Source organism: Pundamilia nyererei, unplaced genomic scaffold (genome assembly GCF_000239375.1).
Source record: "Pundamilia nyererei isolate P.nyererei 1_Seehausen unplaced genomic scaffold, PunNye1.0 scaffold00367, whole genome shotgun sequence".
Lineage (NCBI taxonomy): Eukaryota > Metazoa > Chordata > Actinopteri > Cichliformes > Cichlidae > Pundamilia > Pundamilia nyererei.
The window spans coordinates 59,884-83,555 of record NW_005187768.1 but is presented as its reverse complement, the minus strand read 5'-3'; the positions used below and the strand labels follow the sequence as shown (position 1 = coordinate 83,555).

The 23,672-nt window shown below is 45.5% G+C and overlaps 1 protein-coding gene across 1 annotated transcript in view; it reads left to right on the top strand.

Moving 5' to 3' along the window:
- arid1ab (AT-rich interactive domain 1Ab) overlaps positions 1-23,672 on the top strand; it is a 53,862-nt gene that overhangs the window by 24,338 nt on the left and 5,852 nt on the right. The window contains exons 3-12 of the mRNA XM_013915807.1: positions 1,685-2,410; positions 3,226-3,333; positions 17,642-17,882; positions 18,690-18,764; positions 19,252-19,422; positions 19,927-20,227; positions 21,696-21,844; positions 21,985-22,082; positions 22,165-22,374; positions 22,513-22,717. Of these exons, the coding sequence (XP_013771261.1) occupies positions 1,685-2,410; positions 3,226-3,333; positions 17,642-17,882; positions 18,690-18,764; positions 19,252-19,422; positions 19,927-20,227; positions 21,696-21,844; positions 21,985-22,082; positions 22,165-22,374; positions 22,513-22,717 (2,284 nt within the window). The remainder of the gene's footprint in view (positions 1-1,684; positions 2,411-3,225; positions 3,334-17,641; positions 17,883-18,689; positions 18,765-19,251; positions 19,423-19,926; positions 20,228-21,695; positions 21,845-21,984; positions 22,083-22,164; positions 22,375-22,512; positions 22,718-23,672) is intronic.

Here is a 23,672-nt window from a genome sequence, read left to right as displayed (position 1 = left end):
TGTGTGTGTGTGTGTGTGTGTGTGTGTGTGTGTGTGTGTGTGTGTGTGTGTGTGTGTGTGTGTGGATTACCGTCGATGTCATTTCTGACAGTTAGCTTAGCATAACAATTGTAATTAAACAAAAAGCTAAAGATCTGAAAGACTTACAGTGTGGCCCTGTGTCTGTTTTTTTTTTTTTTAACTAGATATATCTTGTAAACTAGAGAGGATAAAGTGCATTAACATATAACCAAATAACGTTCACCTGCTCTGCTAGACATCAAAGAAATATCAGCATTGTCACCTTGAGTGTCTCTTACCTTGCATACTTAAACAGGACTTTAAATAATAAGTTATTAGGGTGAATGAAAGCCCCAACCAAAATTCTGCCTCTTCTGTCACACCAACCCTTTGCGCGCCTTCCTCAACTACATCCACGAACCTCCTCTAAAGAGTCCAACCAAACTGTGTTTCTGTATCTTTTTCACTTGAATCCCAAAAGGCTCTGAAGAAAGAGGAGGGGTGAAAAAAACTCTTTACAGGGATAGACACAAAAGAGAGCAGCCCATCAGTTTCCCACTGTCTGATTTATTTTCATGCTTGAAAGCCAAAGATGGGGGGGAAATCCAAGCTGTGTCGACAGGCACAGTGGGCCGCACCTTCTGACAGCGTTGTCCAATTGAAAACGGCAAACATCCAGTTTGCTATAGCTACTTACTCATAGCTAGGAATAAGCCCCTTCTTGAACTCTCTCAGCCAGGCAGTTCATCTTAACAGAGAAATGCATGCAGGGAATCCCGTAGAGTGAAGCCTTTTTCTTGTGCGTCCGCTGCCTGTGGTCTTGTGCCCATTGTGTGGTGTGATTATCTCATACTGGCCTGCCTGGTGTTTGACCGTGGACTCGATAAGTGCCCTGCAGAGAAGAAAACGGCTTCCCCGCCTTTGTCAGACAGATACAATACAGCCACTTCATGTTGTTTTAAATGTGAGGCCATTCTTTACTATCTTGTATTTTCTTATAGTTCTCGAGTAGCTGAGAACCCCCTCACCCCCCTTCAGTCCCCTTGCGAAGAAGAAAAAACCCCACACATGGCTCCCCCCCCTTCTTCTTTTCTTATTACAGTGTTTCCTCACAAGGTCAGCGCTTTCTCCTTCCATGTTCCTTGAGGGTAATGAAACAAAAACACTGGTATTGAAAGGCATTCCGCGAGCAGGTTCGGGCAGAATATGAAAAGGCTCATATTGAAGTTCAAGGAGATGAAGTCAAAACTCAATTTTTATTTTCATGCCAGTAATTTAAAGCAATACACGGCTGAATTCCGACACTTGGATGCTTTTTCTTATGTGCTTTGACTGATCAGTTTATAGTGAGGAACACACCACTCAAACTGAGGGGTGGGGGGGCAGTTTGTCTTTTCTGTTTAATCTGTGAGGAAGATGAAGAGATGCTCTGATTACTCTGTGGAAAATGAATGGTAAAAAATGAAAACTAAAGAGGTGACTTTGAATATTGAGTTATTTTTATATATTTCTGCAGATCCCATCAGTACACATGCTGTATTCAGGTAGTGACTGATATTCCACAGAGGGGCTCCGGATAGTAAAACTGTGCCTGGTTGTGTCTGCTCGCACTTTCAGATCAAGCATCGCTAGTCTTCCCCTTTGAAGATAAACTACTGTTGATAACTGATATCCTATTTTCTAGATGTCAGCATATGGACAACAGGGCCCAGGAGGCTATGGACAGCAAAGTCAGGGCTACTATGGTCAGCATGGCCCTGCGCCTCACCCTGGACAGCAGCAACCTCCATACTCTGGCCAACCCCAGGGAACCTCTGGACCTTCATACCCCCAACAGGGCCATCCTTCACAGACTCCAGGCCAACACGGGCAGCCAGGACCCCCATACCAACAATCTCAAGGTCCCCACGGCCCTCCTCAGAGTCAACCTCCGTATAGCCAGCCCCAGCAGTCTCAGCCAGGACAGCCACCCTATGTATCTCCCCAGCAACAGCAGAGTCAACAACAGCAGCAGCAGCAGCAGCAGGGACCTGGTCCGCAAAGTCAGCAGGGCTCTCAGGGCCAGCCTGGGTACCCGCAACCCTCTGGTCCAGGGCAGCCACCACAGCAGCAAACCCCACAACAACAAGGGCCCCCACAACAACAACAACAACCACCACCACAACAACAACAACAACAGCAGCAGCAGCAGCAGCAACAACAACAACAACAACAACCAGGAGGTCCACCTCCTCAAGCCCAACAGCCTCCAGGTCATGGCCAGCAGGGCCAGCCATCACCATATTCTCAGACTCCCCCGCTGCAACAGCAGCAGCAACAACAACAACAGCAGCAGCAGCAGCAGCAACCACCACAACAACAACAGCAGCAGCAGCAGTCACCTTATCAGAGGTTCCCACCTCCTCCACAGGTAATCCTTACACAAAACTCTATTAGAACACTTTAGCTGTAATTTGATGTGATGTGCTGTGTCAGGGGCAACTGTGTTTCCATTAGCAGGAGATTCCTGCGCTGACACATGCTCTTGACTTTACTGTACTTAATCAGTGCTGTAATGATGTCCGTGCCGATCTAACAGTGGCACTGCAAACTGCCTGCTTCCCAGGAAATGCCTTCACTTGATAACTTTCAATAGTCGGTTGAAAAGAACATTGCACGCTCAGCTTTCCATAGCAAAAACACATGGGAGAAGTGAGATGCTGCTCTACAAGGGTTAAACAGGGAAACAGCCATGAGAGCTTTTGAATAAACCTTTGGTGTGGCCCACTCAGAGCTGCTTTGTTGGTAATTAAGCTTTAATTACTTAGTTAATTAAACAGGCTCCTGTCTGTTAAATGGATAGTATGAACAACAGGAAATGGACCGCACACAAGACCGTTGACAGAACGGGGCAGTTTTTAGTAGTTTCTTGTAAAAAATAAATGAAAAAATATGATAAGTTGAAGCACAAGCTGTAGAATAAGCAGTGAGTTTTCCCCATGCCATGTGAGCCCTGTGGCAACACAAACATGACGTACAGTAAATATTCAAATCACAGTCGGTCACGGCTCTCTACATTTATCCAGCCCAGTGGAGATCTGTTATTTGTATCAGTGTGACAGTGGTTATATTAGCTGTGCACTGCAAAAAGGGAACAAGCAGTAATAAATGCTCGACTCTGAGATTTTATTTTTATTTTTTTTACATTGTGTCCGTTTTGTCTCTTGTCTTCGTTCTTCCAATCAGGAACTCTCCCAGGATTCCTTCAGCTCACAGTCCAGCGCTCCTCCATCTAACCAGCCGAACAAGAGCAGTCAAGAAGACAGCATGCAGGCGCGGCCATCCAGTCTGCCGGTGAGGCTTCTGTCTTCGCTTTTAACTTCTGAATTTTGTAGCAGGTTTCATCGCCAGAATTCCACAGACCACATTCACAGACGCCCTTGATGAATATCCCACAGAAGCAACATTTAAACTAACATTTATAAACCATTTGTAATCGTAACCGCATAGTCAGCCCAACCTGTAGGACAGCACTGATATAATTAGTGATGTTAGTCAGACTTGATTGAATTCAGAATCTATAGCCATATGTGGTAGAGGAAAATCACCCAGCTCTAAATGTCATTATGGCTGCCTCTGTGAACATGTTATAATATTTTTCCTTTATTATTTCGATAGAGTGGAGTGGAGATTGACAGGAAATGTGGGGATAGAACAGGGGAATGACATGCAGCAAAGTTCTGGCTGGGTGTTGATCCGGGAACTAGGCTGCTTTAGCCGATTTGGTAAGCGCCTAAAACCCCTCGACCATGGGTTCACCCCTTAAATGAGATTTAAGCAAATCCCATCCTGGTGTTTCTTACTCTGTACCCATTTCTCCTGCTTGAAACTCAGACTAAAATTGAACTTATTTCTCAAAACAGTTGATGTTTACTAGGCTTTGCTCTGTGATTCAGTTTGAGTTACTTCATAGGTGAATTTGTATAGTGTCACTCAGAGTGAAGCAAACATGCAAATGTGGAGTAAATGTTGGCTTTTGGATTCCACCGTGCAATCGATTGTGCTTGTGAATCCAATGGTTTGGTAGTCAATCTATTCAGAGCAATGTGATGGAAATGTTATACATGATCACAACTCTGTGGGTATCATGTGCTTTAGTAGAAAAAGGCCCAATATTTTGTTCTGCAGATGTTAGTGGAGTAATAGCTTTGTTGCTAAATTCACAGTATCTTGAGAAATTTCTCCCTCCTAGATGGAATATTTGAAACCAAGTATCTCCCACCCTCTACCTAACTTCCCCCAACATGTCGTGGCAGATCGTTGTCCCTCTCCTGGAGCCTGGTTCTGCCAGAGGTTTCTTCCTCTTAAAAGGAAGATTTTCCTTCCCACTGTCGCCAAGTGCTTGCTCATAGGCGGTTATCTGATTGTTGGGGGTTTCTCTCTGTTATTCTAGGTTTTACTCTACAATATAAAGTGTTTTGAGGCGATTGTTGTTGTGATTTGGCGCTGTAGAAATAAAGTTGAATTCAGTAGTATCTGGATATCAGTGACAACAGCACAAGAATTTTTGAAGGAGAGGTAAAGAGCGCTATAATGTTAATTTAGACCCCAACCCTTCCCACAAGAAGCTGATGGCACGAGCAAGCAAAGTCACGGTTTCCATTTGCTCTTAAAGAGCAAAGAAATCAGAAAGTGGGGAAAAATAGTTCTGCCTGGATAAGGATTGTTGAAAGTGAAGCAAATCTCGCATCTGATAGCCCTCTGGCTAAGATAAAGGTGAGAGAACCCCCCAACCCCACACACACACACTCACCCTCCACCAGCCCTCCACCCCATGCTCCGTGTTAAAGAGGTGTCTCGCTGTAACACGTTGCAGTTTCCATGGCAGTGTTTATAGGTCAGACTGCAGATCTAACCTCATTCTGGGCCTCAGGGAAGGAGAGTGAGAAATGAGATCATTAATAAGAAAGAATGAAAGTGAGGGAGCAGAGTTTGGAGGGGTGGGAGGGGGGGAGATGTGTGGGACTGAGGGAGTGCAAGCAAATAACTTCAAATAGTGTGAGTGATTGGTTGGAGTGGAAGATGCTGAAAGAGGGAGGGATGAGAGGCAGCGCTGTCTACGCCAGTAGGGGATGCCCTCAGGATGTGTTTCCCTCCTCTTTTATTTATTTCCCTTATTTATTTATACACCTCTCTGTGGACCTGGCCATTGGTCAGGAAGGCTAGGCCAGGGCTATTTTTATTTATTTCTTTATTATTATTATTTTTACTTTCTATCTTCTCAGGGATTCCCCATCAGTGTTGTCTGATTGGCCGACAGAGCCATTAATCTGGTTATGGCAGTGGTAAACAGATCTCCTCCTCCCGTTCTTTTTCCTCCTCATCCCTGCGGCACCAAAGTGTGTGCAGATGAGACCATGCTAACTCAGAGTATAACCCTGCCAGCCTGAGTCCGAGCAGCTGGGGTGACACCTGCAGGTGTTAGAAGTAGATGTGCATCGATGATACCTGTTGTACAAGGTGCTGAAGTTATTCTGTAACCTCTGCCAAACTATAAAAGCGGCAGAAAATATCACCAACAAGTCAGAAATGCTGAGAAAAGGATTTGTGACAATGAAACTCTACAATAAAGAGTGGTGTAAAAAGTCCAATGCTTTGTGCGATAGAACTGAAATATGTGTAAAGACTGCTCTCAGTAAGAAAAAAAATAGTACTTAGCCCGGTCCTTTCCCCCGAAATCAAAATAAATGGATGTGTTGTTAAAAAAAGAGCCACACATTCATTACAGCCTGCATCACAATTCTGCTGTTGTTAACAGGACACCTGCTTATACAGACAGTGGTCCTTACTAGGGCTGGACGATATGGGCTAAAATTCATATCGCATATAATTTGAAGCATGTACGGTAACGATATATATCGCGATATATTCTTTTCTTCTGTATAACATATTTTCCACACTATAAAGCACACTTAGAATCCTTTAATTTTCTCAAAAATCGAGAGTGTGGCTTATGTATGAATTCTGGTTGTGGTTACTGACTTCGAACTGATTTTGGCGTGCAGAAATCTGTTAAAAAATGTTTTAGTACAACTTTGGTAAGCTGCACTGCTTGATGGATTGTCAGAGCATTACGGCTGCCGTAGTGAGGAGCTTCGCGGAGTAATCTGGGTCCAAAACTCCATCCCTTCAGGTCCCAAAGTCAAACGAACACTAAGAGTTAAAAACGGTCTAAATTCTTTCATCTTTAATTAAATCATCAGCGTTGCTGCTTTATCGGGTGTAACAATTAAGTTTTACATCCATACATCCATGAAAACAGAATTTATTTAATTTAACGGAGTTAGAAGTTAACAGGAAATTAGCTCGCTAGTTTACACCTAAACATTTCATACCAAGTTCTGACAGTGACGCTGGAGGATGAACGCCAACTTTTTTTCCACTCGATAAAAGTTAACGTGAGGGATTCTGGTGGTCAGGGACAAATGCAATCGTATAGCAGGATGCTATACACGGGCCAAACTTCAGTCAGGAGAACAACTGAGATTATTCGTGCACAATACAAGGTTAGTTATTAATATACTGCAACAACATGGGACTAGAGCAGCTGCGAGAGAATTCAACATTAATGAATCAATGTTATGGAAGTGGAGGAAGCGCAGTTTTTGGCTTTCCCCATATTTCAAAAGTGCTTCATCTCTTTGCTATGACTGTCGCCCGCCATAATTTGCAGATGATAATGGTTGTAGCCGCTGCGATGCTTTCGACCAAAACAGGCGCAGCTTGATGACATCATCAACATGCGCTATCGCGATAGAGCGATATAGTCAAAATCTCTATCGTTGGCCAAATTTATATCGTTTATATCGCCCACCCCTAGTCCTTACTACTAGCTAGTTGAGGTAGGCAGCTCGAGCTATGCTGTGTCACACACATAACATGGCACTCTCTACTTATACCATATAACAAACACAGCACAAATTGGCGGTCTGTTTAATTGTTATGTCGCTGCCCTGCATCACTATCCATCCCTTCTAACACCTCAACGTCCACCGACAGGCTCTAAAAATTATCACTCCAGTTTTTGTGCATGATTTCTGGGGACCTGTGAGGTCGGAGCCCAAAAACCAAAGTCTAACTGCTCTGCCGTAATAAAATCATTTCAAACGTGAGGTCACTGCAGTAAAGAAAACAAGATGCATACTTGTATAAAAAAAATGAAATGATAATAACATTTGTGACCAAGGAATACAAATATCAAAAAGAATGAATGTAGTTATAGTAACTCGCTAACTTGAGCCGTTTTCGGGCTTGAATGTGAAGTTGCCCTTTGTCCCGTGTTGAACACACCAGGAGACAGTCAACCTCGGATTTGTTGTCACCACTGGAAAACCTCTGTTTGGTTTAGGTGGGAATTGGCCTGGATGGGTACCTATTACATGTGCTCACTTTGACATTGTTAGGAAGCAAGCCAGGTTTGGAAGTAATATGTGTAATATCTGATCTGATTATTGTTGAATTTTTCTATTTTAACATGCAGTTCCCCCAAATAACCGAGAGAAAGATTTACAGCTGCAGTCATAAAAAGAAAAGATGATTTAAGGGGTCTTGGTCAGACTTGTTGGGGTTCATATGTGTTGGTTTGACCACATATGAAACCAAGGTTGTTTAAATCAAATGTATAGAAATGTTTTTTTGTGTGTGTGTTGTCCACACACAAATTCTTCCTTGTATTCTAGCCCAATAAATGTGGAGGTTTTATGTGGTATGATTATTTTTATTTTACACTTATTAGTGGATTGATGAGTGTAATAGATACAAATATTCCTGTTCTTGTCTCAAAATAAGTAACTGGTACTAAATTGTGTTTGTACTTCTCTCGTTTAGGAAGCGTTTGCTAATCTAATCTTAAATAACTAATTAGCCTTACGCCAAGCAAAGGAGCGTATTTAAGTGCATCTGTCAGAAAGAAAGGTACAGGTTTATTTTGAAGGGGGAAAAAAAGTGTGTTTATTTTGTAAGAACCTGCAGTAATTTGTATAGACTCATTTCTTTTAATCTGCCTGAGATCTTGTTTGAATCCCGATCCAACAGCGACTGAGGGGTAAATGCCATTTAGCTACTTTAGTAGCATTCGTGCAGAGCCAGCCAGACATCACCTCATCGAGAGCACAGATGGGTCTGTTTGAGGCAGGTGCTTAAAAACCCAGCGTCTGTTAGGCCGCTGCTGAGGTGGGAATAAAGGTGTACAGAAGGCTCAGTGCCTGCTGGAAGGCGCAGGTAGGAGAGCAACAGTCGGTTTGAGAACAGGGCTGCGGATAAGAAGTGGAAGAGAGAGAGATTAAAACATAGAGAGACACACACACACATGTGCGGTCAGAGTGGAACTAGCTGAGCAGGTTCAACTGGTTCCTGGTTTGTTTTCACTCTGGCTCCGGGAGACACATGCACAGTTTAACTGTTGAGTATTTACCTCACTGTTCATTTGATCAGTTCTGAGGAATCCTTTTTTATGTTTTTACCGTTTGGTTATCTAACTGAAGCTTGTCTTGGGGGGGGTGAAATACAGCAGCAAAGTAGTAGTCTTTGTGGTCTTCGAATATACATCTGGCCTTATAACACTTGTGGCATTTCAGGGAAAGGAAATGAATTAAGAGATAAGAAGTAGGTGAGGAAAAAAAGGGTTTGTGTTCTTTTTTTCGATCAAATACTTCACATTATTGACTCTGTTTGTAATGAATAACCATAGTTCATGATTAAAGGGGGGACTCTGCCATTTTTTTTTTTTAAAACACATGAATGACTTAGCTTTTCTTGAGGAGCTATTTAATTTCCCCTCTGGCAGCTCCTCAACGAGTTTGATGTCTGTGCTAATGTCACACGTCTGGGACACACCTTTAATGTTGACGTGTGATGCTGGTCAGATTTTTGGGGTGTCTGTGTGTGTTGTAGTAGTAGCCCTGCAGACGTGAATACTCGGGAACTCGTTCATCGAGGGCCCAGCAGAAGTAAAGCAGGCGTCTTTCATACTCCTTAGATGTGACACTTCCTCTCTGTGTCAAACCGTGGAAAGGGGAATAACTAGCAGGTCACCATCAAGCCCCGTCACTCCCACCCACCTCTCTTCTAGTCTTTTTTCCCCTTCTTTTTCTTTAAAATCCCCTTCTTGTCCTTTCCCAAGTCTTTTGTACACCCTTTCTCCACTGTGGGGCTAATCCCACTCAGGACCGCCCACTGCTTGTGGTGCTCCTCTTTTCTGATGTGTCTGAATGTGCTTTAGACTTAAGAGGAAGGTCACATGTTGGTCATACACTTGCACTCGAGTTTGTTTTTTCTCTCCTCTGTCCTGGTCCTCTGGTTTCTCTTCTCACAATAAGAGTCTTTACCGTTAGGAGAATGTATTTCCCTAATTATGCAGATTCTTGAGCCTTATGTGTGAAGTCATTGATGCATTTCTGCTATTTGTGTTCTCAAGTTCCTGTTTTTCGTTGTTTTGGTTGGACAGCCATCCACTGAAGATCCTAGTTTTCCCCACCTTTAAACGTATCACTGCTTATCTTGAGTCCCGCCTTTGCGTGAATCCACTCTTATCCAGAGCTCAGGGACCACCCACACCAACAACAGTCCCCCCCCCAATGACCTTTAATGTTATGTGCCAAGCCTTCTGATCTGGAACCGAGGGATCTTCCAGCCTTGCTGATCAACTCCGAGTCCCCCCCTCCCCTCCCCTCCCTTCCCTTCCCCTCCCTTCCTTCTGCCTCCAATCCCCATTCCCTCCTCAGCCCAACCCAGCTCTGCTCTCATGCGGCAGCTAAGCTTGTTTTTGCGACATAGCTCTGGAGCAATCAGCCTGACAAGGCCGGCCCACTTTTTTTTTTCTCTCTGTCTCTCTCTCTCTCTTTTTTCTCCTACCCAGCCCAACCCCCTCAGCGCCTTTTTCATTATTACACTCTGTTTTTGTGCAGCATTTCTTTATTTCTGTTTGAAATATATTTCTATATGAATATATTTCTCCCCCCTCTCTCTCTGACTCGTTCCTCTTTCTGTCTAAATTCTCGTTTTCTCTTTCCCTCGCCTGCGCCCTCCTCCCCCTCTCTTTCCTTCCTCGTTCGCTCTCTTCTCTCAGTAAATCAGCTTTCATAACGCTGTGCAGCGCAGCCTTGTTTTGCGAGGTTCTGACAGTATTCAGAGTCCTGGGCCAGTTTCCTGTTGCTATTCTGGGGGCCTTGCTTCCTGTGTGGACATGTCTTATTCAGATTCCAGGGTGCCTCCCCCCATTCTCCCAGCTCGTCTGTTTCTTTCTCCTTCTTTTCTTTAGATGATTTTTAATGAATGTATTTGAGGAAATTCAGTCTGTTGACAAAGTGTCTTATTTTGCATTTACTTCACTGAATTGTTTCTCCACCTGGAAAAAAAAACACCCCAAAAACTTAACAAAAAAGCCCTGACACACACACACGCACACACAGAGTGCATCAAGCACTCTCCCTTCTGCGCTCTCTGCACACTCACTCACTCTCACACTCGCGTGCACACTCTCCCATGCCCCTCCCCTCTGCCTCCATTTTTGCTGGGCTGAGCTAGTTTTGCAGCACAAAGACTGTGGCTGACTGCAGCACTGTATGTCCCTGGCTTTCTCTGGCGCTCGCTGGAACAAGCTGCTGAGCACGGACTGATGAAAAGAGGCTGACAATGAATTTAACTCTCGCTCTGCGAAATATCCCTTTTCATTTTACATATGATTTTTTTCCTCCTATCCCCAGTTAATTCACTGCTGGTGTCCGTTGCTTTAGTAGCGCCCTCTAGACACACTGTGTGACAGTAAGAGGGAGGGGCGTTGCTGGTCTGGAAAGCAGGCAGACTGGCTGTAGAGGTCTGGAGCTTCCCCACCCTTCTAGCTCCCCCACCTCACCCCGAGGCCCCTCCAGCCCCCTCAGCCCTGCGCATCCCATCACCCCTCACCTCGGGCTGGGCAGCTGCCTGCCTCACTCGGGCATCTGTGCGCTGCCCTGGGACTCCCTGCTACTATTGTGATCTCCACAAAAGGCCCCCCACGCACACACCATCTCCCCATTATTCACAGCAATCAGACCCCTCCAACCACCCCCTCCCTCCCTCCTCCTCCTCCTCCTCTCCACCGCCTCCCTTCATCTACTCTGTGGTAGCTCCACACAGGCTGCTGCAGTGTTTGTGTGCATTGCACACCTCCTTTTTTTCCTGTTACCCCCACAGTGAAGCTCAATTAGGCAAATGTGGAGCGTTTAAAAAAGACCTCCCTACTTATTGATTAAGATTCATAGTTGGCCTAGATATTTTTTTTTGACTGCAAGCCTGTATCACACAGCAAAGTAAAAGCTGAACAGCACCGATCAGTGTCAGAAGGATTCGATTTTCGTATATCGTGGCATCCTCCCTTTTTTTTGTTTTTGCTGGTTCACTCTTTCATCTTCTACTTTCTGTTCCATGTTATTATCCTACCCACGCTGCTGATAAAGTAGCAGTGTAATGTTGATCTCTCGGGAGTTTGAGCTTGCTCATCTGTGGAGGTAGTAGACATTGTGTCTGAGATATCTGTCCCCAGCAGGGTGCTGTGAGCGTTGTGACACCCTGCTGTTGTTGTCACTATCCACCTTTGTTATTTACCTTGGGGAGATGAAATTGCACAAATGCGATTTGTTAATTTCAAACACTAACTGGGGTTCGAGTCATCTGCTCGGTGGCATATATATATGGTAAGGGTGCATGGCGCACCTATAGGGTGCTTTGGCTGTGCCTGGAGTTTCTCGTCTGTCTGTGCTGTGTGTGTGTGTGTGTGTGAAACCCTGTAATGGCTGCTGCTGCTGCTGCTGTTTGAGGCAGGGGCCTGCCTTGCTTCTCCTCCTTTCTCCAGTTCTTCCCTCATAGTGGGATGGGAGTGCCCCCTTATGGTTGAGCTCAGCCCTGCAAATCTTGAGCTGGGGCTGGAGCAGCCTCTCCCCAGGTCTTTGGTTGACTTCCCATCAGCCCTTGGTATGTGGACACAGTCCCCAGATACAGGTGGAGGCTCTGGGGTGGCGGCTGACATGTCGGCAACGCCCACACGTCTGTCTTCTTTTCAGCAACCCGCTGGCATTTCATGGTAATGTAGCATTGACTGGTGGTTTGACAGAACAAATATTTTAAATTGTACTTTGTCTAAGGACTGTGTGTCATTGGTGAATGATGAAGACAAGCGCTCTGATCATAGGCGAGAGATAATGTGCTTTTGGGCTCAGTAAGTCAAGTCAGCACATTCAGATTCTGAGCTGAGAGAAAGAGAAGAGAAACTGCGCTGAGGAAAAAAAATTCACTTGATCTTAAGCTTGAAAGGGAAGCGATGACTTTTCCCATGACCCCATTCTGATATCAAAAGCCTACTTTGTCCTGAACAAGTGGTAAATGCGCAGCGCTGGAGTGCTCTGCTGACGAGGTCGTTGGCATATAAACATAAACATCTCCAGAATGAGATGGCAAAAAAAAGACAAAAAGTTTGAGCGTGCCCTGTCCGCTTTGTGCTTCCGTGTTGTCTCGCAGGCCTCCCCAACAAATGTAATTAAAGGAGCTGGAGGGATATTGGGGTGTGTGGGTGTGGGGGGGGTGAACAGGGCTTTGGTGCGTCTGCGTTTCCTGTAACAATGACGGGCTTCTTCTTTTGTAGTAGCTGACTGCACCGTGACCCTGCCAGGCACGCAGGGAGGCCGTCGACAGACATGCAGACCTAGGAATGGCAGCAACAGGGGGGAGGGACTGTGTCGGCTCTAACGTGTCAACCACGTGGATCACAGTAACCATGGCAGCCCTTGACATGCAGCCAGCTTCCCCCTCTTCCTCTTCCATCCCTTTCTTCTTACTCTCTTCACTTTGCCACAGCGGATGTGTCGACTCTGAGCGAGCTGGGTTTGTTTTGTTTTGTTCTTGCTGTATATATTGTGTTCAGCATCTGGAGGCCTGAGAACGAGGAAGCTTGCCAGCCCAGGCAGTGGGTGAGACTCTGAGGTCTGAGGATGACAGAATGAAGCGGGTCAGGGCAAGTGTGTGACTCAAAGATGAACTTTGGCACCCCCCCTCCCTTCTCTTCTTCCTCCTCTTCCTCCTCACCACCACCACCAGATCTAGTTACACCACTGACCAGGGTTACATGTTCCAGATACGTGTCATTAACTCCGAGCCACTACGCTGCTTCTTCCACTTTCTGCTTCTCATAACCTACCAAAGAAAAAAAAGAGGGAGAAAAAAGGCTGGCTTGGCAGACTAATGGCTCTGGTCGAGCTTGATTGATTCAGTGAAGTAATCTGCAAATGGAATACATTAGGACGGCAGAGAGCAGAGCAGATGACTCAGAGACAGCACGGGCGAGAGAGATGTGGAGAATGTAAGAATTGTGGGAGCAGCAAAGATTTTCAGCATTTGTGAACAAGAAGTGCGTTAGAAGAAGGAGACGAAGAAGAATAAAATTCTGGAAAGTTTGTATCGTTTTTAAAATGAATTTGAAACGAATTCATCGTTCGAAACGCTGCTTTTTAGCCTTTGAAAGCTCCCGAAGTCTGTTCTGCACTTCTCAGCTCTGAAGTTCCATGTTAGGCAGTGCTGGGAAAAAGCACAAAATGGCTGCCACAGAGAGGCTTTCTACAGAAAGAGCTGCAGCTTCTCTGCTGCTCTCTCTGCAACACGGCTCGCCGGTCCTCCCCTTTCTCCCCCTGCACATAGAGAAATGGCTCGTTTCTGTATTTTCATATTGTCAGTTGTCATATTTGCCATTGATAATGCTGCTGTGACCTTCCTTCAAGCTCCCCCCCCTCCACACACACAGAGTCACACACCCCACCTGTGCTCACACGCTACTCCAACTTAACCACGCCACCTCTCAACTCCTCCTCATGCCTGATCTATGTCCTCTCTCCTCCTCTTCATCATTTGCCTTAAATAATGAGCGTGTTGAATAGCAGAGCCTCAGCAGCATCAGTATCACCAGCATCCACCACCCCTCCCCCTCCGTCCTCTCCTCGCTGTCCGGCTTGTGCAGTCAGCAGAACAGGCTGGTGCTGTGCAGTATTGAGCTGGGAAAAATCAATGACTGCAGAGTGGGAGTAGGTAGGAGCGTGTGTGTGTGTGTGTGTGTGTGTACAATTCTTCTGCCTATCCAAGCTGAGGATTCAGAGCTGTCAGATATTTACAGAATGTTAAAGAGCTCAGTCTGTACGCTGCATACGTGCCACTGTAGCAGTGCACACAGGCTGCACAAACGGAGCTTTTGCCGGCGTTATCGGGCCATTAAGGGATATTTTAAATTTTGCGGTTTTCATGCTGTACCATGCAGCGTTGTCACAAAAACACATTTGTTTGTTTTTTTTTGTTTACTTTCCTGTTTTTCTCAGATGTTATGTCACTTTAAAGTCCTGCTGATTTATTCTGGTCCCAGTCTGGACCTGTTAGCACCAACCAGCTTCTTTTTGTTTCTTACAGATATTCTGTAATCTGGAGGAAAATAAAAATGGAAGACTGCTCTCACAACTTTATTCCAGCTAACTCAATCCCAGCTTTTTGCTGGACACATGATGCACACTTCAGTGTACCAATTAGCCATGCATGCCACACGGTGGACTTTAAAGTGTGGCAGGAATGACGACCGCTAACAGTCCGTCTCAGAGTTAGGAGTTCAATTTTAGCACCAGAACAATGCAAACGTGGTTATTTAAAATGATTCTCTTGAGCTTTAATCAGTGCTGTTTGGAAATGGTCGTTGGAACCCAAACACAGCCAAAGATCGTTGAAATCCTGGTATTGCGTGATAATATGGTGGTCGTACCTTTAACCCGCCATCCTAACCCATCTAATCTTGATTGGTGTAAAGCGATAGTTGCTTTAATGGCATGATTCTTGTCTCTGTGTGTAGCTGGTGGTCATCAACCTCTAGGCTCCAAGACGACAACATAAATGTGTGTTTCATGCGTAACTAGTTTGGAGTTACATCACTGCCAACCTTTGATTAAAAGTAAATCTGTCAACTGAAAATAGGCTTAATAAAAAAAGGCAGAAACTCCACTACACAAACTACACAACACAAACTATAATAATCAGACAGTTTACCTCAATCCCCAAATCTTAATATGGTTTAAAAGCCACTGTGAGGCGGTACTACCAAGAATGACGACTGATATACTCGATTGATCTTGTTCTGCTTTTACACCCCCATGGATCTCTAGAAGTACCCCACATCCACGATCATGTGTTAAATCCTTTTTTCTGTCTCATGATGACAGTTTGTTCGTCTTGAGTGTGCATCCTCCTGCTGAGGTGTGTCTCCTCAGCTGAACCCACTAACTGAATCCTTTCCTCTTTGGTTTGTGTTGAGGAAGCCGTGGTTTAGAACTTGTTTTGTGGCTGAGATTTGACTCTGAGCAGCAGCTTCTGAGTCTCTGTGAGTACCAACTACAGAGGTGGTCATCGTGGCATCTGGCCAGTCGGAGCCCTTCAGATGGAGCCCTCTGTCAGATGACCAGTCTTGTGATCTCTTGGTTGGGAACAGGAGAAGGAGGGGGTGGGTGTAGGTCAGCTGACGATGCTGGCTGCTGGAAAAAGGGTTCCTGCTATGGTTGTTTGAGCAAAGAATGTCACGCTGTTCGGTTCCCTGTTCTTGATTCCAAAGCACGAAGTCCTAATGATGTGCCTCTAACCCACTTTTGCATTTGAGAACATTAATTGGGCGTCAGCCAGGGAAACACTTTGGAGTGCGATACTCCCTTCCTGCTGCGTTTCACGTGGTTTTGTTGGTGCCGTATTTCCAGTGTGGGTCAGAGAGGCCTGGGTTTGTGCAGTCGCCGGAGCAGGAGAGGAAGAGCCGGAGGGAGGGAGGGCCGAAGGAACGGGGTGAGGGTGGATTGGAGGGGGAGGGAAGGGTGGATTCTGAATCAGCGTCGTCCTCCTGTCACTCCCTCTGGGGTTCCTCCATCAGGTCACATCCCAAAAATAGCAACGGGCGCCGTTTCAAGTGCAAAACCGCCGGCTTCGGGGCTGCAGCCAGCCTGCGAGTGTGAGATTTCTATGGGAATAGTTGGCCACAATCCAATGAGTGCTGCTTTATTTTTCTCTCCCACCCCCTCCTCCTCCTCCTCCTCCTCACTCCCTCCCATTTTTTTCCCTTCCTCCGATGTGACTGGCAGATGAGCTTGCATTTCTGAGTGAGCACATGGTCTCCACGTGAGTGGCCAGTGTGTAAACATTCACCTTCCCACAAACATAATCATTGCCGGCTGCCTTCCTACCTTCCTGCCCGCCCGCCCGTCTTTGTGTCGCAGCCAGCGAGGCTCAATAACAACACCACATGGCACCAGAGCCCGTGCCCAGCACCAATTATTTCAACTGCCTCCCGAGATGACTCGCTTCAAATGTTTTGTTTTTTTTTTCCCCCCACTTTCTCTTTGCAAGTCAAACTCAGTTCTCCTTGCCAGCACGGATCATTATCGGCATTATGGGAGTGATGTGTGGAGTATTTTTAAAAAGGTGGGAAAAGAAGTCATTGTACCCAAATGTATTATTGAGCTGTAATAGGGCTGGCAGCCTTCTATGAGAGAGTAACATACACACCCCGGTGAGGGCAAAGATTGCTGTAATGCATCAGTGCCCATTTGGATTTCCACTCACTTGATTTGACTTCTCTTGACTTTGACATGACACTGAAAATAAAACAGTCTCACCCTCCTCATGCAGGTCAGGAGGAGAAAAGCCTGAATATATTCATCGTTTCTTATTCATTTCTCCCAAATGTGATTCCCAGAATGCAGCCGCTTTCTTTTTCTAGGTTTTATACATTTTTAGAGCCTCATTTACATCCCAGTGCACACACACACCCTTACCTTTGATATCAAGTATCAGTTCTTCCACTTAATTTCTCTCTTCCCATCATAAGCTGAGCCTCCACAATGAGTGGCAGAGATTTTTTTTGTTTTGTCTGATGAAACCTGAACAGTTTTCTTGTTCTGTATCTGCAGCCCATATGCTCATCAGTTACTTTTAAAGGCAACTTGTTGGACAATGCGTCTTTTTGCTGCAGCCCCGATGCCATGATCATGGTTGTATCACAAAGAAGAGAATAACTCCATAACTCTGGTGGATTTCTGCTTCATTTGTTACCAGAACCATATCTGAACATTTCATCTTTGATTAGACTAGCATGCCTTACTACAGCAATTGTAAAGATATGATATCTATCCCGGTGTACCTACTGACTGCACTTCACTGCATATCGAGTTGATATTGCTAATTGCTTGGTAATTTCCCTTCATAGCTACACGTTTAGCTAACGGCTAGCCATTACAGCTTGAGAACTGTAGCACTGGCCCTTTTCTCCTCGTCTGTGGGCCTCGCCGCTGTTCTGGAGCTGCTTATCTGCTTGGTGGTTCTTCATGTTAAGGAGAACTCATCAGCAGCTGAGTCATCATCGCTTCACAAAATGATGCAAATGCTTCCACAAGCTGTAGGAACTGATACTTTATGGAAAAGCGAGAGCGAAATGTGTTGACTTGTTATCAGTAACAAGTTGGTGATGTGAATTGTAAAAATAAATTTGTTAAGCCACTTGTTACAGTGTAAACGAACGAATGCAGTGTCATCGTCGACTCATGTTCTGTTGCTCTTCTCCTTCAAGGATTTATCCGGCTCCATCGACGACCTTCCGACTGGTACAGAAGGCGCTTTGAGCCCGGGTGTCAGCACCTCGGGCGTGTCCAGCAGCCAGGGCGAGCAGAGCAACCCGGCCCAGTCACCCTTCTCCCCGCACACTTCGCCTCACCTTCCGGGCATACGTGGACCCTCGCCGTCACCTGTGGGTTCCCCAGCTAGCGTCACCCCTTCTCGCACCGGCCCCCTGTCCCCCGCTGCTGTGCCAGGTAAACGCACAATACCGTTAATACTGTTGTTTCAGACCTACAGCAGCACACAGCTAAAACATTATTCTGTTTCTACTCTGCTTTAATACAGTTGTTTTAGGTCTTCAGGTCTTTAAGTTCACGCGTTTTGAAATGGTCTTTGAAATCTGAAATTCAGCTGCGAAAGACTACGTAGGGGGATTTTATGGCAAGGAAAAATGTGAAAATTAAAACCAAGTTTGTTCTAGAAGAATAATACATAGCATTATGTGGGTGTCAGTAGAGAACAGGATAAAGTACAAATGCAGAATATTTACAGGAAAATCACCATAAATATGATGTCCTGAAACAACTGAGCAGTTATTTATTTTCACTTGCCAAAGACTGCTAAATGTAAAAATGGACCTGCTCGATACGGCTAACCAACAACAATAATTTCAATGTCTTTGTAGTCAGCTATTCATCGTATCCAGCAGAAATCCTGTCTGACATATGTAATAAAAAACAGACAGATTTAGAGTTTTAATTCAAAACTCGATGCGGATCACATTTGTAATTTATGAAGCGATTTGCAAGATGTGGAACTTTAAGTTTCTCCTAACATGATGCTAGTAAACCATTCGCTGACGGAGAGACGGAGGTTACAGTGCCACCCTCTGCTCATTGTGGAGAGACTTGCCACAGTTTATTAGCTTGAATGTGACTGGGTCACACTCATTTTATGGCCAGTATTTCAAAGTTTAAGAGCAAGAACTGATTGTAAATAAAGGAGACAAATTTCCGCGGTTCCCACGGTAATTTCAGACCCATGTCATCGCTGTCCCGCAGGTAATCAGATGCCTCCTCGGCCGCCCAGCGTCCAGTCAGACAGCATCATGCACTCATCCATGAGCCAGGACAGAGGTGAGTGTGTTGGAAATGTTTGCAAACAGAAACCTTTAAAGAGTATTTCCTCGTGTGCTCAGTGGCCAGCAGTGTGTGCGCCCCATTCTCAGCAGCTTTTAGGTGTGATTGTTTGCACTTGTATGCATTCCTCCCATCTGCAAGCACTCCCCCAGGCTGTGCTTCTAAATAAGAATGTGCTCCACTTGCCAGGTCAAATGAGAGCAGGCAGACACACTGTACTGTGTTGTGTTTGTGAGGAAGTGAAGAGCTTGAGCCATAATGTTGTGCAAATGTATGCTAAAGCAGATGTAGCGTGGAGTTTTGTTTTTGTTGTTTTTTGTTTATTTTCTTGTTTTGTTTTTTTTAAACATTAAGTGTTTAACATAAGATACAATCGGCATCTAATTATTACCACTTAATATTGGTTGCTGAATTAATCAAACTTTGATATGTGTGTGTAAAAAAAACTAACAGTGTTGCTTAATGTTCCCTGTCTTTTCTCCAGTGTACATGCGCAATCCTCAGATGCCTCCTTACGGGTCCCCTGGACAGCCTGGCTCGGCCTTATCTCCACGCCAGTCTTCAGGAGTCCAGATCCATGGTGGGATGGGCCCTTATCCTCAGAACAATACCATGGGAAACTACGTCCCTCAGGGGGGCCAGTACGGCCCGCCAGGTGAGACATGAGGCTGTGAGTGTTGGGTGGTGTTGCTTTGAGGGCCTTCTGTACAGCAGGAAAAATAAGAGTGCAGTGTCTCCGCTCTGTCATATCAAGCAGACTTTTTTTCTTTTTTTAATACTCAAAATATTATGAATGAGTTTACAGTGGTTGTCCTGTGACCATCACAGTTTCACAGATAGCCCAGATTTTTTTTTCTAAGAGGCTTTGAAGTTTCCTCTCACTTCTTACATTCATGAAATTATATCAGTGCACTTTGAAGTCTCAGATGGTTTCTGTGGGCTTTGAAGAAGTTCTGCTATGAGTCATAGCAGAGAAAGGCGGGAGCCAGATAAAGCCCGCTTCATCAGGCTGCTTGTTCTGACAAGCTGAGGTAAATTTAGAGCCGGACTGGTGAAACTCTTTATCCCGTCAGTGAGAAGTGACTAGATGAGATCTGTTTTAGGCTGAAACACAGCAGGAGGGCATGAAACTCTAAATGTTGATCTGTAACACTTTCAGGTTATCCCAGGCAGCCCGGCTACACAGGGATGCCCAACGCCAATTACCCCAGTGGCCCCGGCATGGGTGGCTCCATGAACCCCATTCCCGGTCAGGGCAGCGGGGCTCCGTATGGAAGCATGCCACCGGGCAGGATAGGTCCTGGGCAGATGGGCACTCGGCCTTACGGTCCTGCCATGGCCTCCAATATGGGCGGCATGCCTCCTCAGGTGGGGTCCGGCATGTGTCCCCCTCCGGTCATGACGAGGAAGGATGGTGGTCCTTCCATGCACCACGGACCAACAAACTCTATACACAACAGGTGGGTGCTCCTGGCTGCATCAGTGACATCTGTGTGAGCCTGTGACTGTTGAGGGTCATTGAATTTATAGCTTTAAGGAGATTTTCTCGTGTGTGTGTGTGTGTGTGTGTGTGTGTGTGTGTGTGTGTGTGTGTGTCCTTGGTTTGCCTCACACACAAGCCAGTCTGTTACATGTTTTAGTGCTTGAGTGGTGGCAGTAGCCCAAACGCTTATCTATCACAGAAGAGGAGATGGTCTCTGCAATCACTGAATCACATCCTTCCTAAGCAGGGATGCCTGTTGAGCCTACAGAGCAGCTCTTGTGGGCTTGGCAAATGGTACCCTGTGACTTAAATTAATGTTTCCTACAAATGAAACTGAACTCTGTGAAGGAAAAGACATAATTCAGTCAGGCAAAGTCTGTATTTGCAGTGGATCCTTTCAGGGATTACTTGTGACTAATTATTAGTTGATTAAATAGGTGAAAATAATTAGATTAGTCAACTACTGTAGAATCGCTGAGAAAAAAGTTAAAATTAGCACAATAATCAGAAGGATACTTTCTGGACTCAACGTTTTGATGCTTATGTTTTGTTTTTTAAAAGGAAACATGACCATATTTGGACAAGGCCCTAAGGTTGCGTCTATGAAATGTTTTTTTTCTTCTTATTTTTGTACTCTTTGCTCAAATTAAGGTAGAAAAATAGAATGCTAGAATTGCATTCACCAAAAACTGCTGCACAGACATATTGGATGGGCTGGGTAGTACGATTAAGTTGACAGCAAACCATATTATTTGTCAGAAAATTCCATTAAAATTTATCCAAAAGGGAGCAACAGCACAAACACCGTGAGGAAGTCCAGTTCAGAGACTCGAATTAGCAGCGCTGAGACGTAGCTCACCTCCAGCCGCCTGTGTCAGCGCATCTGTCAGTCATAGCGGCCATAAAAGTCTCTGAATGTTTAAGTTAAAAACAACAGTCAGTCACTGTGGACTTGTTCTACAGGAAAATATTTATAGAAGCCAAAGCCACATTTTTTTGTATCAGGCTGTGAACACGCTTTTTGAAACATCTGAGTCTGTGGAGACTGACTTTCTTTTGGAGCCAGGTTCAAGTGACCATTGTAGAAACAGCACTAATTTCACTCTGACACAGCCTCGAGATAGTACCATTCATTATCTGGAATAAAATTCTGCAGAACTGCACTGACTCACAGGGATTTCATCTACCTTACCTCCCCAGCTTGCTTGTTTACAACTTCCTGTCACAAAGAGTGGGACTGTGTGCCCTAGCAGTGGCAAGTTGCTGCTTGCCGTCTTAGAAACAACATGTTAACTCGGTTTGACATTAGAAAAATAGAAATAAGTAGTTTAACTGACCAGTATTTCTAGTTTCTGCTACAGGGGTGGCAACTTTTAATCATCCTGTTGTTTCTTTGTGGTTGTTGTTTTTTAGCATTTCTTCTAATCAAGCATTCTTTTCTGTAGGCCACCCAGCTATCCTAACATGTCCCAGGGCATGATGGGAGCAGGCTCTCCGTATGGCCCAGGCATGAACAGCATGCACAGTATGATAAACCAAGGTGGGCCAGGGCCGTATCCAATGGCAGGAGCAAACATAGCCAACAATAGCCCTGGTGAGTACAAGTGAAACTATAGCCCTGATCAGGTGATTGGAGTACAGCTGCAGGCCTGAGGGTTGTGTCTATAAAACAGTTTTATAGACTGGTAATCGTTTTATTTTTATACCCTTCTGTCATTGCCCCCGTTCTCCCAGGAATGGCTCCAAGTTCAGAGTTTGCCATGGACAAAATGAATCCTGCTCCGAAGATGAACAACAAAGTGGACGGGACTCCCAAGCCAGAATCCAAGAAGGTACACATTCAAAGTCCAGCTTTTTTCCCCCGCCCTCCCTTTTTCTCGTTCTTACGATTTTCTTCCGTCACTCGTCCAACAGAAGTCGAGCTCTTCCACCATCACCAATGAGAAAATAACCCGTCTGTACGAGCTTGGCCCGGAGCCAGAGAGGAAAATTTGGGTGGATCGATACTTGGCCTTTGCTGAGGAGAAAGCCATGGGCATGAACAATCTTCCCGCTGTGGGCCGTAAGCCCCTCGATCTCTTCAGGCTCTACATATCCGTCAAAGAGATCGGCGGCCTCACCCAGGTACACCTGGACTTCCACCTGAATTTGATGTGAATCCTTCAGATCAGAAGGACGATCGTCGGTAATTTAAAAAAATAAATAAATAAAAAAATTCGTATACAGCTTTCTGAACCACCTCCTTCCTCTCTCGCCCACCAGGTGAACAAGAACAAGAAGTGGAGGGAGCTGGCTACCAACCTGAACGTGGGCACGTCGAGCAGCGCAGCCAGCTCGCTCAAAAAACAGTACATCCAGTGTTTGTACGCCTTTGAGTGCAAAATGGAGCGCGGCGAGGACCCTCCCCCAGACTTCTTCAACACGGACACCAAAAAGAACCAGCCCAAAATCCAGCCTCCCAGCCCAGGTGAGCGCTGCTGCTCCGCTTCACTGTCACACAGTTTACTGCCTCCTTAGATTTAAAATGCAATGAATGAAGCTTATTTCAGATTTCCTTTTCTCCCTTGGGCGCAGTTTGGATTAAGTACAATTCATAACATCATCTCTGCTCTATTTGCCTCACATCAGCTGTCTATAAACTAGTCTATTTTATTATATCCCATTAATTGCCGTTTTTAAAGCCATTCATAGAGCATTGTTTGTCATCTCATGTAGGAGCAGCCACCCTCCATAAATCGCTGCTCCCCTATATCGTAGGAGTTATAAATGACGGCGGCGTAGCTGTAAGTCCTTTGGACGGTTCCACAAACACATGCCTTGGGGGAATAGTCCTTGGCATTTGCACAGGACATGACGAAAGACTTGTCCTTTCCGACTTCCCCACTTTGATTTTTGTGGCAACGGTGATGACAGCAGAATGCTAAATGTTTCAATGAACTGGGTAAAAGTCAGCGGATGAACTGGCGCTCATTCATACCAGTTGTTAAGGGTGAGGAGGTTGCAGCCAGGAAGGGTCATTGCTTGTTGCATGAGATGCTGTTTATTTTGGAGGGGACTCCTTGTTTATAGCTGCCAGGAGCAACCACACCGGGAGCAACCACATGCTGCTTCAGTCTGGCTGAGACCCAGGCTGTCAGACACGGGGCACTGAGTCAGCGCCGGGGTGTTGTTACAGGAGACATCAGGGTGCTTGTCAGCTGGCATCAGCCCTCTAGTTAGTACGAAAGAAGGGCAGGGGAGGGTTTTGGGGGTGGGGGTGGTGGAGGAAGTAATGGCAGGAGAAAGGCAGGAGGTGATTTGGCGATAGCGATGCTCCGTCAGTGGCGTGTCCTCGCTGCCTGGTGCCTGGCCCTGGGCTACAGCAGCACGGCAACACTCCCTGGAGATTAGTGCTGAGCCAGAAATGATGAATGGGGGAAGTG